We start from the raw sequence: 15,501 nt of genomic DNA on the forward strand, positions 1-15,501 counted from the left end.
AAGGCTTATTTAAAACAGATGTCTTCCATTTTACAATGATAGTTTGACCAGGTATGTTTATACTCTAAAAGAGGTATTTCACCGTGTTATCTGAGAGTCATAGTCACAGTTCTAATTTTCATATACCAGATCTACTTTTTGCAAAGTGAAAAATCACTGATGTTCCCTCAGCCCAGTCTGAGTGCTCTCAGTCTGTCATTAAAGAATTATTTATGGCCTGTAGAAGAATTTCCTAATAATAGAAAATTTTATTCTAAAAGAAAATACATACAGTAACAAATCCATCTTCTGCTACTGTGTGCCCGTTTTTATCCTGAATCTGTGTGTTAAAATGTGTTGTATTCATTTGGAGAGATAAAAGTGCCAATTCTATTACTTTTTTTTTCTTCTTGTAACATAGAGACCTTATTAAGAAACTTCTTGTTGTAGACAGGACAAGACGACTAGGGAACATGAAGGTTAGTATTCCATTTTTCATGTATTAAATAATATTCTGCATGACAATAACTTGAATCTCCTACTATTTAATGTCAACTAAATAGAAAGGTTTGTTTGAATAGTTCGAACTTGATATGTTTTGGTCTTGGTCATTTCCATTCCTGACCCTACTACAAAGTTTTTGGAAATGCGAGTCACAAAAAAAAAAAAAAACAAAGTAAAGAACGGTCCAGAAAAGTATTGAGTTAAGTCAGTTGTCCAAGATTATTTTAAATTTCTTAGGTATGCCATTTTAAATTTGCAATTTTACTTGAGAGAGAAATGCATGAATTTCTGTTATGTTTTTAAAACTGAAGTTTAAATGAAGTGATATGCATGTATATATGTGTACATGTGTATATATGCACATGTGTGTGTAATTACATACAACATTGCTAATCCATTATCATTCCTATTACATTATTTGGTAACACATCTAAAAAAAAAGATTTGGACCAACTTGTTCAAATGAAATTAAAAGTTATGAATAAAGTCTTGCCCTTTAGCTCAAAAAATCAATTGTATCAATATAGGATAGGGACAGAAACAGGTAGACCACAACTCACGGGCAAAGGCTGCTGGGTGAGCAAGCTTTGTATCATTAAGTGGTAGCCGAAAGAGCTAATGAGTTCATCGACTACCTTAATAAAAGTATAACATCCAGAAGGGACAGTCTCATGGTCAGACCCATCTTGAGTTATTGTGTTCAGTTCTGGGTTTCACGTTTTAAGGAGGACATTGACAAGCTAGAATGTGTACAGAAGAAGATGACCAGAATGGTGAAGGGGACTGGAAACCATGCTATACAAGGATCAGTTGAAAGAAAGGTTGGTTAGCCTGGAAAAGACTTGGGGGTGAGGGGAAGAACAATATTTATCTTTAATATGTGAAGTGTTATCATGTGGAAGAATAATTAGACTTGTTATGCTTGGCCCCAGGGGCGAAGCAAGTACCAAAAAATGAAGACATTATAGAGAGGTAGATTTTGGCTTGGTGCCAGGGACTGAAAACAAAAACAACAAAAAATCTTCCCAACCCTTACAATTCTGATGGAAAAGTTTTTGTCCTATCTCATGGCTATGTAACGGAAATCTTCAAGTTGATGCTAGATTACCCTTTGGACATTTTGTGGAGGACATTCATCCTCCTGCTATATGAGATGACTTCTTAGATGCCCTTTAGCTTTAAGATTCTAGAATTCTATGAAAGCTAAACTATTGTTTTTAAGTTAGTTTATTGGCAAATGCAGGCAATATAAGTGCAGTGTATGTGTGTATATATATATGCATATATATGTATATATGCATGTGTATATATATATGCATATATATACACACACACATATATATAAGATTTTCATAAATTTCTCAGAAAAATTCTTCATATCATTGAAATACTTCTTTTGTCTTTGAAAGCAGAAACTTTGAAACATTACATTTTGATAAAAGCCTATCAATTCTACTTGATGCTTTTATGTGTTATTCCATTCTCCTTAGTTTGTAATATATTTTCTCTTATATGCTTGGATCTATTTACTTATAAAAATATATCTTGGCTCTTTGAAATACTTTCTTCCTAAATGCTAATCAAATTTGATTGACTCATTGCAGATTTAATGTTCATTATGGATCTATTTACCACTCACCCTATGCAAAGACACTTGTTATCTTTTATTCACTTTGTATTTGTTTTTCCCTTAATTGAAGTTGCTTGAGAACAGGAACTCTATTTTCATAATAGCATTAAAGCACATAGTAGATACATTATAAATTCTTGATTTATTGATTTCTTCATAATCTAATTTATCCTGAGAAAAGCCAAGTATCTCTTATGCTAAAAGCTGAAAGAAAAACCATAATTGTTACTAATTCACATTTTCTCTTTATGCTTCATTTTGAAATGAAAGTAGTGGCTGAGACTTAGGTATAATGATCATTTGTTGAGTACTTATTATTAGACTATAATCTAGAGTTTTAGGAGTAAAAAAAAAACAATTTAAATACCTATTTTCCAGTGTGAAGAGAAGACAAAGCATAACATTACTAATTGTTCTTCCATATTCTGGGTTATATAGGCCTGAGTATATATGTATGTCTTGTAGAATAAAATATCAAAATGTTTGAAGATAAAAGTGATTGAGCATGGGTTACTCTGCTGTTCAGTATTTTTCATCAATGTTTCCTTATTTTTTTCTGGTACTACCTGCTGTTGTTAATGCTAACTATAGGATTGGGAGAGTCTTTTTTTGAGATGGGAAGTAAATACTTCTGCCCACTTAACACAAGTGATTTAATATTAAACTAATAAAGGGATTTCTTACCTTTTAAATCTCTAATAGCTCTGAGGTTATGGAAATTTCTTTGACTTTAGGTCTGACATCCCATCTGTTTATAGATACAAGTGTCCCTTTTAATTTTTTCCCCTTTGCAAACTAACATTCTATTTGTGCAGTCATGGGCAAGATATGGGGACAAAACTTTTTTTACCAAGTAAGACACAGTGACTGTCACAATCCTCTAACTAATTTATAAAATATGGGGGGGGGGTTTAAATCTCTGAACTGTGAGAGATAATACTATATTATTATTTGTTGGACTTTTAAAAATCATTTTTTCTGAAATAAATGTCTTAATTTTCAATAAATATCCACTCCAGTATCTTAGAAAAAGTTTAAGGAATTATGTTCCATTAGTGAAGAGCCATATTGTTTTAAGAAAATAGTTTCTTTAAAATTTTCAGTTCTCCTTCCCAACCCACTCACTCCCTACTTGTCTATGTGGCCTTTGGGCTGTGTGTTGATGAATGTAATAGTGGGCTAACAGTTTGAATAGAAGGAGGTACAGGCCCATTTAAATTTATGCCAAATGCTGACTTTTCCACATTCCCACCAGAAGCTACAAGAGGAGCTAATATAGTTTGTTTAAACATATAGACTTTAATTTTCATTTAGAATTTTTTCTACTAGTCTATCCTTTATTAAATAAACCAATGTTCATATGTTCCATATCACCACTTACTTAATCATTGTTATGACATGATAGTAGTTTTGCATTAATGTCTTCTTTACTTCTTTTGAAGAATGGAGCAGATGATGTGAAAAGGCACCGGTGGTTCAGGTCTGTGGACTGGGACGCTGTACCACAGAGAAAACTGAAGGTAAAAAAAATCATGCTTCAATAACACAATCTTCATCTTTAAGTAACCAATTCAGGTTACTAAGATAGACTGATAATAAGTGTACCCCTTTAATTTTAATAACCAGTTCTTCAAATGCATCATTTAATATGCTTATAAGAGATATCTCTATCATAGACTTCCTTGCCACACCTGGCAGTTCAAGAGTTCATACTTCCACAGTTCCATGAAATCCTATTATTACAAAGTTGTGTACAATACATACATATATATGTTTTAATATTAATTTACTATGTCAGAATAATATAGATATTTGAGGATCATTAAGCATATATAGATGTATGCATGTGTATATATGTAAACACACACATCTGAGAGAAGATGGTGTTCTGACCTTAAAGAATTAAAGTGGTATTCATGAATAAAATAACAAAGAATTGTCCATTTTGAAACACTCTTTTGCCATATTTTTCTTCCAGTAAATTTATGAACTTAAATTTATAGAATTAAAGAAAATATATAGATCGTTGAATTAAAATCATAGTCTAAAAGTGATCACTCTTAATGGTCTAAGTCCTTTGTAGATTAAAATAAAAAGTAAAACTTGAACCTAAGAAGTTTTATTTATTTTTTATAAAGATATTTTATTTTTACTAATTACTTTTAATAATAAATTTCCATATAAGTTTTCTGAAGTTATAAGATTCAATTTTCTTCCTTCTTCCTTTCCCTCCCCTACACTCCCCCACCCCTGGCAAACAATTTGATCTGCGTCCTACATGTATTATCATATAAAACGTTTCAATATTGTTCATTTTTGTAAGTGAGTAATCATATAAAATCAAAACCCAAATAAAAAATTGAAAAATCACATTTGTCTCCAGCAGTTCTTTCTCTGGAAGTTAATAACATTCTTTGTCATAAGTCCTTCAGAATTGTTCTGGATCATTGTATTGCTGAGAGTAGCTAAGTCTTATCACATTTGATCATTCCACAGTATTTCTGTTACTGTGTATAATATTCTCCCACTTGTGCTAATTTCACTCTACTTCAGTTCATGTAGATCAGTGGTTCCCAAACTTTTTTTGGCCTACAGCCCCCTTTTCAGAAAAAATATTACTTAGCACCCCTTGTCACATACTATCACTGCCCCAAAATGCACCTGTGGCCATCACCGCCTCACTGGATCGCTGCAGCACCCACCAGGGGGCGGTGGCACCCACTTTGGGAATCACTGATGTAGATCTTTCCAGTTCTTTTTGAAATTATCCTGTTCATCATTTCTTATAGCACAAAAGTGCTCCATCACCATCATATGCCACAATTTGTACAGCTGTTCCTCAAATGATGGACATCCCTTCAATTTCCCATTCTTTGCCACTTCAAAAAGAACAGCTATAAATAATTTTTCTACAAGTAGGTCCTTTTCTCCTTTTGATCTCTAGGATATAGACCTAGTAGTGGTATCACTGGATCAGAATGTATTATTTTGTAAATGTATTGTTTTATAACCTTTGGGCCCAATTCCAAATTGCCCTCCAGAATTGCTGGATCACTTCACTACTCCACTGACAATGGAGTGTCCCAATTTTGCCACATTCCCTCCAACATTTGTCATTTTCCTTTACTGTCATATCAGTCAATCTGATAGTCATGAAATGGTACCTGAAAGTTATTTTAATTTGAATTTCTCTAATCAAGAGGAATTTAGAACATTTTTTCAAATGATTAATGATAGCTTTGGTTTCTTCATCTGAAAACTGCTTATTCATATAATCCCTTGACCATTTGTCAATTGGAGAATGACTTGTATTCTTATAAATTTGACTTAGTCCTCTCTATATTTGACAAATGAGACCTTTATCAGAGAAATTTGTTATAAAAATTGTCCCAGTTTGTTGTTTCCCTTTTAATCATGGTTATATTAATTTTGCTTGTACAAAAAAACTTTTAAATTTAATATAGTCAAACATTATTAATTTTTCATCTTTAATGTTCTCGATTTCCAAGATGTTTTTAGTGAATGTGTTCAAGGTTTTCCAGCTAGAGGCAGAGTTCCTAAGAGCTGCTCAAGGCAAATTATTAAGAGTAGACTTCAGCTGTCTCTCCTCACCAAATCCAAAGTTCTTTCCTTCATAGTCTCTTGACTCTTTAGTCTTTAATGCTTTAGTAAACATCGTTTCTAATAACTATTTAATGGCACCTGTGGCATACTCTCATTTAATATAAAACTATCATTTTCATTTTTTAAAAACAACCTACTTTTTGTTTACATCATACTACCTTCAAGCTGGAAAGGTTTCAGGTCAGAAAAACAAAATATTTATTAAGCATTGCACTATGTGCAAGCCACGGTGCTAGGTCCTAGGCACATAAAGATAGACATAACTAGTTCCTGCTTTGTGGCATAACACATTTTACTAGAATACAGGCCCAAATTGTTTATCTTGTATCTGGATACCTGCCTAGCAAACTTCTGAGGAACTCCTCTTCAAGCTGGCAATAGAATGGTGTGTTTTTGAGCCACACTAGATCTTGAAAACTGTTTACTAATTCATAAAGGAATTACATTCTGCTTTGGTTGAAGGGGAAACCATATGGCCAGGTCCTCAGAACATTGATGAGTACTTCCAAAACAGCATCAATAAGCAATAATAATACCTGCTTTTAAGTCATAAAGTTTACCTTTCTTCTAAAACTCCTCCTTTGGCATGCTTTCTTAGCCTCCTATAGTGCCGAAGGTATCCAATGACGGTGATACATCTAATTTTGAAGCTTATCCTGAAGATGACTGGAACAAGACGCCACCTGTGCCTCCGAAAGACTTAGAAATCTTTAAGAATTTCTGAGTACAGGGAAACCACATATGGAAAGGTATATCTTTATTTGCCATACTTAAAAAAATGTTTGCTGCCTTTTACATTTTAAACCATAAACACAGGAGATAAAATTTTATTTTCCTGCCTGGTAAATAGTTGAGCTAAGCAGTCATTGAATAGGAGAGTAAGAGGTATATATGGACTTAAATATTTTGATGTGCCAACCCTTCAGCATGGTGCAGATTCATTTTAGAATTAACAAGACTTGCGTTATTATTTACTGTGCAACTATCTCTACTCTTGTGTAATGTATAAATAATCCCCCCCATGAGATTATCTTTAATTTATTCAAATATTAACACAAGTAATGGAATGTTTTCTGTTATATTTCTATATCCTAAGCTATACTGCAATGATACCTCCTTATTGGTTGTATTAAGTGAAATCTTTAACTTTTTAAATTATGAAATTTAATAAATTAAATTATTGCAACAGCTTTTAAGATTACCTTGGAAAGTATATATCAAATAGAATTCACTGTTATTACCCACTTTCCAATTTGCTCCATTTTTACCAATCTGACAATATTTGTTGTGCTGTTTGAACAAAAGAATATGCAACAAATGATAGGAAAATAAGATCTTATCTCTGCCTCCTAATATGTTTATAGCGTATTGTTATAACTTCATAGAATATCACTTTTATGTTTGTGATCATTATGACTTAAAATGAAGAATAACTTGATTTTATGTATGTGTTTTTTATTAGGCGGTACAAAATTTGTAAACTGCAAAGTGGTAGTATTGAAATCACAAGATATTTTAAGTCTGTTTACTTGTGGCTGTTTCATTTTCTCTACCTGCTTTAATTGCTTACTGTTTTGACCCCCATTAAACTTCATGTATTTTAAGCCAGGAAAAGTCTAGAAATATTAAAGGTTGATTTTTTTTTCTTTTAATACCCATTTGTGTAGAAAGATATGTCATGGATGTATGCAGAGCTATCTTTTGAATAATGGCATTTTTGATGAATCAAAAATAATGCCTATTTGACAAATCCCTGGCACTTAATGCAGCATATTTGTACCATAAACTCTTATCAGTATGAGAAGGAAAACCATTTTATAATTTACAAAAAACACTGTCCTCATTATACAGATACACCAGTATATCTTATCCTACACATTGGATGTATTATTAGAACGTTGGATATGTAATAAATTTTTGTATATAATTATTTTAAATAAACTAAAGGAGCTCCTATTTTGAGGTATTTTTAAAAACTTTCAGTGGAAGTCAAAGCATCCTTCTATAGTAGATCTATACCTTTAAATTAGCAAATTAGAATTTTTCTGTATTTAAAATGATTCAAAAAGGATATCACTGGATTATAATTTATGTAAATAATTTCAATAAAGGTAATATCCAGTGTCAACCTAAACAATCCCAAGGATGTTACTCTTCTGAAATTTTCAAATGAGTTAAATGTTTAAGATTTTATAAATAATGGCTCCTTTTTACTTAAAAAGAAAAAAAAGATATCTTATTGGATAGGGAATTAGACCTGTATTTCATTGATGTACTGAACTTTCTCTACCAATATAGGTCAGCACCTTCTTTACAAGTTAATGAGTTGCAACTTCTCTGCAACCCATGATTCTTAGAATTGCCTAAGCATTGAAAGCTTAAGTGACTTATTTGGGATCACACTGATGTGTGTCAGAGGGAGAACTTGAACCCAGGTCTTCTTTATGGCTCCATGGCCAACTCTTTATTCATTATGTCATGACACATCTCAAATAGGGAACCTAGAATTAAATCTTAAATTGCTATTTGCAGGGCATAGTTGGTAAATGTTTGAATTATTTGTTACCCTTTCTTTTCTAAAACATTTCCCATCATTTCCATTGTGTGTCAGTGGGGAGAAGGGGAGTTAGGGAGAGTTAGGATAGGGAAGAAGAAAAGAAAAAAAGTTCAAAATGCTCTTTTGTACTTGATTTTAAAAATTGCAGTCAGTTCTGTTGAATTGTGAGGAAGGAGAAGACATTGAAACATCTAAAAAGCAAAGAGATGAATTTCATTTATTCGTGCAACTTCCCTCATTAACATTAAACTATTAAATTATGTGGGTGACTAGTTGAAAATTACATGTTATATCAAATTTTAAAACTTATCTTTTCAGATTCTCAATTTTTCTTTCATGTTTGTTAGTTCCCTTAACTACTGATTTTAGACTTTTTTCTCATGTTAATAGGAATTGTGAAAGTAATTCTGAAACATTTTGCCTTTCCATGTTACTGCTTTGAAAAAAGGAGCTCAAAGATTAGCAGATGATTGGAAAACTAACAAAAATTCTTTATATTTGTGCCATTGAATGTCAGAAACTGGAAGAAGATTTGGAGTGGTCTGAGCACATTTGAGAAAAAGAACTGGGCATCTGCCAATATGAAGAAATTCCTTCACATGGATGAGGAAGTTTCCACGTTCATATATGCACATATTTATATAAAATGAATTTGGAGGGCTGGTGAAGTTTAATTTTAACTGTATAAGTCTGGCATTAGTTTAACAGCTGTTACTACAGAAAGTCTACTCTTCCGTAGATTATTTTATTAAATTGTTTGTGTAAGTATTAATCCTTTATCTTAGAGTTACTTTTCTGCTATGCCAGAACCATTTTTTCTTTACCTTAATCTCATAGACTTAACTTTATAAGTTTATACTAAACTTGTGACATTGTAAGCACAAATTAGTATATATGTATATAAAGAAAACAAAATCACCTAAGCACAGGGATTGTGCAAAGATGTAAATGTTTGTACTTTGCAGAGTCTATGATTTTTATTTTTCAGATTTTTTTTTTCAAAAGTCTCTTTCTCGGGAGATACAACTCTTAAAAGATAAATAAGTTTTTCATCATCTTAAACATTTTATAGTTCTTTGTAAAAAAAAAAAAAGAAGAAATTATGTTAAGATTTGTAACTGAAATGTCTAGTGCTTTATGTCTGTAACTATAGTACTTGAAAGCCAGAGGAAAGGGGAGGAGGTTACAGGTTTCATCTTTATTTCATGAAAGCCCTATTGATTCATGAGTGTTCAGAAAACAAAATGTCTTGGAAATATTTCACATACTATTATACTCGATGGTGTCCTGCTGTGTACTGGGACTTCTACTTATTTAAAGTTGAAGTTTAAATCTGGCACATAATATGGTGCCCAAGACCTTGGCCTCTATTGTTTTTGGCCACATGAGATTTTTTTTTCCCTTTAATTCAGGAAGAAGAGAAGAACTGCACAACTGACAGGATGTAAATGTCCAATGTACCATGTAAATTACCCAGAGATCTCACTTCCATTCAATTCTGCACAAATTGCTGCCTGTTCCTCTCTCAAAGATCACTTGAGGTTTTTTGGTATTATTAGGGGGCAGAATTGAGCTCCTAGGCATCACAATGATGTGCATAAATAAAAAAGTTTTCCTTTTTTGAATGTGTATTTTATGGTAGCCAGATGTTAAGGTGATACTTAGGGCAGAACTGTAAAATATGGACCGAAACAGGCATTCATCCCAGGAAGAAGGAGCTTGCAGATTTTCTGGGAAGTAGTGTGTGGACCTCTGCTTATAGTTCATTTCACTTTAAAGCATTCCCACTTCTTCCCTCTTTTACTGCTTTAGAAATTCCCTGGAAGTCTCAAAAGACTTGAAATCCTTCCCCATAGCCCCTTCCATCTAAGAATAATAAATCTAGTTTGCAAAAAATCATGTTACTAATCTGATAACAGTTTTGTATTCTAATTATGCCTCTTAAGAAATAATCCCAATAAGCCTTCCCATGAAGAATCTCTCAGTGCTAAGGATGTTATATATACATATATGTAAAATATATACATAAACACATACAGATATACATATATACACACACACACAATATGCTGTGTGTATGTGGACACAAACATTTAACACAACATTTAAATTAAATATGAGCATGCATTAATTGGAGTCAAGTAGCAAAACAGAGTAATTACTCATGTGAATAAGTTCTTTATAGTGAGCTAGATCCAGGAAGTGAGCAGGTTACTCTTTGAGTATTGCATTATTGTTTTTTTTCCCCCTAAGCCACCAAATGTTTAGTTTCTACACAGTGAATAAATTTAGTAAATAATATTCATGTAAATGAAAAGAGAGTGTACCTCTCAATTTGCTATCCCCAAAAGTGCCTAACTCACTGTGCATTTAAGACATTATTTAGGAAATCTGTTAGATTTGTACGTTATGCAACCAAAAAAAATTAATCCATGGGTACTGTTCTATAAGAGAGTACATTGGAAGAGATGTACTTTTTTGTGGATCTTCCTTGTGGTCTGATATATTCTGATCCATTGATTTTGATAGTTTCTTATTGTGATACTCATTTGACAAAGAAATTGGTTTCTAATAGTAGGATTTCGGGAAAAAATATATGTTTGCATATATATGTATATATACATATATATTTTCTATCATGTTTTAGCCCATTGGTCAAGATATATTATTTATTGTATTTCAGAATGCACTGACTTCAAAGACAATTTCCCAAGTATCTTCAGAGAAACCTGACATGCCATGAAAAAACAAGTCATTGTCCCATCCTTAGTCATATCTAATTTATAGATTCCATTAAACATCAACAAAAATTGAGGATCTATACCCAGCAAAATTCTATTTAGAACAAACAGCCCAATGAGAAAAAAATTAAAATATCTTTTAAAAGAGTACATACATTTCACCCATAGAACTGTATAGAACTTAATCTTTTCCTCCCATCATATTAGGTATTAAGATCAAGGCCAAAGGTTGCTAGAGATTTATCAGTTTTTGAGATAAAATGTGATCTTATATTAAAAGAAAAAAATCAGTAAAATGACTGCCATAGTTTACTGAGATAACTTAGAGGTACCAGAGGTGATAACCTAAATCTAGTGCCACCTGACTATTTATAATTGCATTTATTCTTAAGGAACTTTTTCCTTTTAAAAATCTTATACAGAACAACTTGTTTTGAGAACATCTTTAAACTGTACATAAGTTTGGTGCGCTAGTGTGTACATCTTTTGTTTACTACTTTCTTACCTTTCAAAATTAAATGTTGATATTAAATCGAAATAGTATAGAAAGCATGGAATATATTTGCCTTATTTCTGAATAAATATGCAGGAAATACAGATGTGTTAACATTGGTTACATTGTTCTTTTGCAGAAATGTAATCAGCCTTCAATAGAAAAAAAAGTGGGATATTAAATAAGAAAATTCAAAGACATATGATGGTGTTATTAAGTATATAGTGAACAGTCGAGCACATTTCCAGATTTTATTTAAGTGCCACATGTTAACTGTTCATTAATAGGCCATAAATTTTCACTTCATATAGTGTGATGTTACACAAAAGTTGGTTGTAACTTAAATAATAAACCTGGAACAATCATTAAAAGTAGCTAGGGAAATAGTTGAATATGTTTGTGTAGTTGGACATTTATATTTATGTGGTCAGTTATAACTGCAAATTTAAAATGTGGCGTACATATCGCAGAGTCGTACACCATTAAAAGTACCATTTTGTTTTTTTACTTGCTATTTGTGAGTTTGCAGTATTTTCTGGAATCTTGCGTACTCTAAAATTTCTTGTTTATAAAATATATAAATTGCTACATTGAGTGTATTTGAGAATTTCACTTTCAAGTGGTAAAATTGTCATTTTTGTCTTCATACGAATTAAGCCAAGGAGGAAATAACATTAACATATACTTTACATTATATATGCAGTGATATATTTTCCATCCTTTCACATCAGAAATTGGATTTGTTTTAGGCACAAGTATATCCATTGCTGGCAATGGATGTACTCTTGACTTCTGGTATCAACCTCACAGAGTCAACAGAAGGAAGAGAAGTAATGAAATGTTTTCAAACATACATGCTTCTGTGATATATATATATATATACACACACATATCCCCGCTCTAGAACTATGCATATGAAACTGAGTATAATTGGTTTTTTATATGATTTCCAGTACAATTCTTATTTATATTTCATTTCTCAAAACTGTACATATTTTTGATAAATTATTTTTAAATCCTACTAAAAAGAATTGAAATCACCCTGGCCAGGTGAGATACTTGAGAGGATGAGTTGTCATTTAAGTATATGGCATGGGGTTGGGTGTTAAGGTTCTATACCTTTCTCATGGTGTTAACTGAAGAGCAAGAGACACAGACTTCCTTATTACCAAGGACAGATGCTAGAAACATAATGTTGTGTCCACACGATAAAGAGGGGGAAAAAAAGTCAATAAGATTTGATGATTTACTATTCTGCAGACTGACTGGCTCATTGGATATTTTTATATTTCCCACCATTTGTTTTGGAGTCACCAAACACAGACTCTCTTTTTCTTCGTTTTGGTTTAAAATGTAGGGTCTCGACATTCTTTGCATTTGGTTCCTTTCTCTATCATACCTTTTATACATGTTGTACAGTTTCTATGTATTACCCTCCTTCCCCCACAGCAATGCAAAGGGTCTTAATCTTACTTCATCTTAAGTGAACAAAATGGACCTCTTATAAAAAGAAGTTTTGAGGCAGATTCAAAATGTCTTTATTTTTTAGAGTATTCACCCGTTCAAGAATTTATTAAGCATGTAGACTTAATAGGTTCCTCCTCCTGTGTGCCAGGCCTCATGCTAGGCACCCACAATACAAAAGTCAAAACCAAAACAGGCTTTGCCCTCAAGGAACTCACATATGACTGAGGGTTGGTTATTTCTGTTTATTTTCAACCAAGCATAAGGTTCTAGAATAAAACTTGCATTGTACACACAATGAAAACAAATGGGAAATTTGTTCATGGAAAACAGACTTTCATCACTCACCATGACCTTAGCAAGTAACTTACTGAGCAAAACGTCATGGAGTGAAAAGTTAGGCACTAAACTCATGGTTAATGGAAGAACCAGAATTTGAAGGCTTAAAGGCAGGAAAAGAGATGACCACCCTTCAGTCCATTGCCTCGTGGTCCTGAAGAATTGTAATGCAGTGCTTCCTTATGCTAGAGGATAATTTTTCATCTTTCACAACAACGAAAACTGTAGCATGATTCTTTTTTGTCCTTTTTCACATACAGACTTGCCATACTCTACGCTTTTCTATGGCAAACCTGACTGCTTTATGAACAGTAGGTAGTAATACTTGCCACAGGTTTGTACCCTTCATAACTAGTTCGAAAGGAGAAATAGGCAAGGTTATTTTAGGCTCATTAATGTTGTTGGTTGCTAGTACTCAATCATATGTAAAAGTACTGTCCAAAGTCATGTCAATTCATTGCACAATAAAAATCACTGTGATTTGTATATAAACCCTAGTGAAATGTTACTGCTGTTTAATTTATATAATGCCTGTTGATTTCTGGATTTGTTTAATAAACCTTTGTATCTTTTAAAATGTCTAAATCTTGTTTGCTTCTGCTTATGTTGGGAAGGCTACCTAATGTATACAAAAGAAGGTTCATTAGACTCAGAGAAAAACAGATTTACTTGAAATAGGTTAACCCTTGCGGCAACCACACATTTATATCCCTAGATCCTTAAAGTTCACCACAGATATCTTGTTTATAAAGAGTTTATAAAGATCAATCGGGGAAGCAGTTAAATTCTCCAATATTCATATAGTCAGTCATAGTGCTAGGGATTGGGATTACAAAAGCAAAGAATAAAATAATTCTTGGAAAGGTACACATGCTGATGGGGGTAGCAGATCAGTTTATTATCTCATTCCCTTGAGTAGTTAAAAAAATTGTTTTAAATAATAAAAGCCTTGCTTGTAGACTATGGCAATTCAACTTATTCTGTACCCCAAGGAACAATTTGATCATGATGCAATGGCCAAGAATTTTTTTTTTTTAAATAATGATGCTGGTACATATGGGAGGCTTTTCAGAAAAGAACTTAGACAAAAACAAAATTGGGTTAATGTCAAAAACTCAAACTTTTCATTTAAATAAGATGAAGAAATAAGCAAAGACTTAAATTTTTTCCCAGAAGTAATCTAACGTATTAGTTTGTTTACAAACTTGGAGCATCTAAATGCAAAAAGTTAATAAAGAAAAAACAAGCAATCTTAAGCAGCCTTTGCCCCTTAAAAAGGGTGTATCTGCCATTTTGATGACATATGACTTGGTGATCTAAGAATACATATATTAAAGAAATGCCCATAGAATGTCTTCTAATAGGTGCTTAAGGCTTCATGACTACTTGAGGTATTATTCCATATCTCAAGCTAGGTGAAATTCATTTCATTCTTTTTTTAAACCGCCTGGCCTATTTGATCCACTTGAGGCTAAAAATTTGAAGTGAAAATTATTAACCACTTATTTCATACCACTAGATACATGACCAACAATTCTGATTAGTAGATGTGGGCTTATAAGGTTATTAATGCATTGTGATTAAAGAGTTGTGTTTTCTTTTCTACCATGCATGAACTGCAGCTCCATAAATCCACACTGACGGGAAGGTAGTGCCAGTTACTTCTTTTTACAACTATTGGATAGTCATTGCCAGTTTGTTACCATTATTTTTTTTTTTTATGATCCTTCTTGTAATGCCAGTTGAATAGATTTTTTCATTTCTATCAGACATGGAATATCTGTGTCAGTCTCATGTGAATACACATAAGTTTTCTATAAACTTTTTTTTTCTGATTCTACTTGGATTGAGAACTTTCTAGTCTTCCAATAAACCAGGAGAGTTGAGCAGAATTTTAATAGTAAGGAGCCTTGTGTTCTTTTTTACTAAAGGATAGGAGGTGTTAGTGGCATACCTTATTTTATAGGATCATTAATCTATAGAAGATGGAAAATTCAGAGCCCATCTATAGCCTATCTTCCCTTAATTTAAAAATAGGGAAATTGAGAACCAAGGAAGTTAAGCAACTTTCTCAAGGTCACACAACTGGTAACTGGCATGGCTGGGATTAAACCTATCTCCTTTGACACCGGAGTCAATGCTCTGTCAACTATATTATTTCTGGTATGAG

General features: G+C 32.5%; 1 protein-coding gene across 1 annotated transcript in view; it reads left to right on the plus strand.

Moving 5' to 3' along the window:
- The window catches only part of PRKX (protein kinase X-linked), a 144,045-nt gene extending 135,094 nt beyond the window's left edge, over positions 1 to 8,951 (plus strand). The window contains exons 6-9 of the mRNA XM_044670391.1: positions 401 to 458; positions 3,556 to 3,633; positions 6,336 to 6,486; positions 8,812 to 8,951. Coding sequence (XP_044526326.1) covers positions 401 to 458; positions 3,556 to 3,633; positions 6,336 to 6,461 — 262 coding nt within the window. The 3' untranslated portion in view covers positions 6,462 to 6,486; positions 8,812 to 8,951. The remainder of the gene's footprint in view (positions 1 to 400; positions 459 to 3,555; positions 3,634 to 6,335; positions 6,487 to 8,811) is intronic.
- The last annotated feature ends 6,550 nt before the right edge of the window (positions 8,952 to 15,501 follow it).

The sequence above is a fragment of the Gracilinanus agilis genome, chromosome 3, assembly GCF_016433145.1.
Source record: "Gracilinanus agilis isolate LMUSP501 chromosome 3, AgileGrace, whole genome shotgun sequence".
Taxonomy (NCBI): Eukaryota; Metazoa; Chordata; class Mammalia; order Didelphimorphia; family Didelphidae; genus Gracilinanus; species Gracilinanus agilis.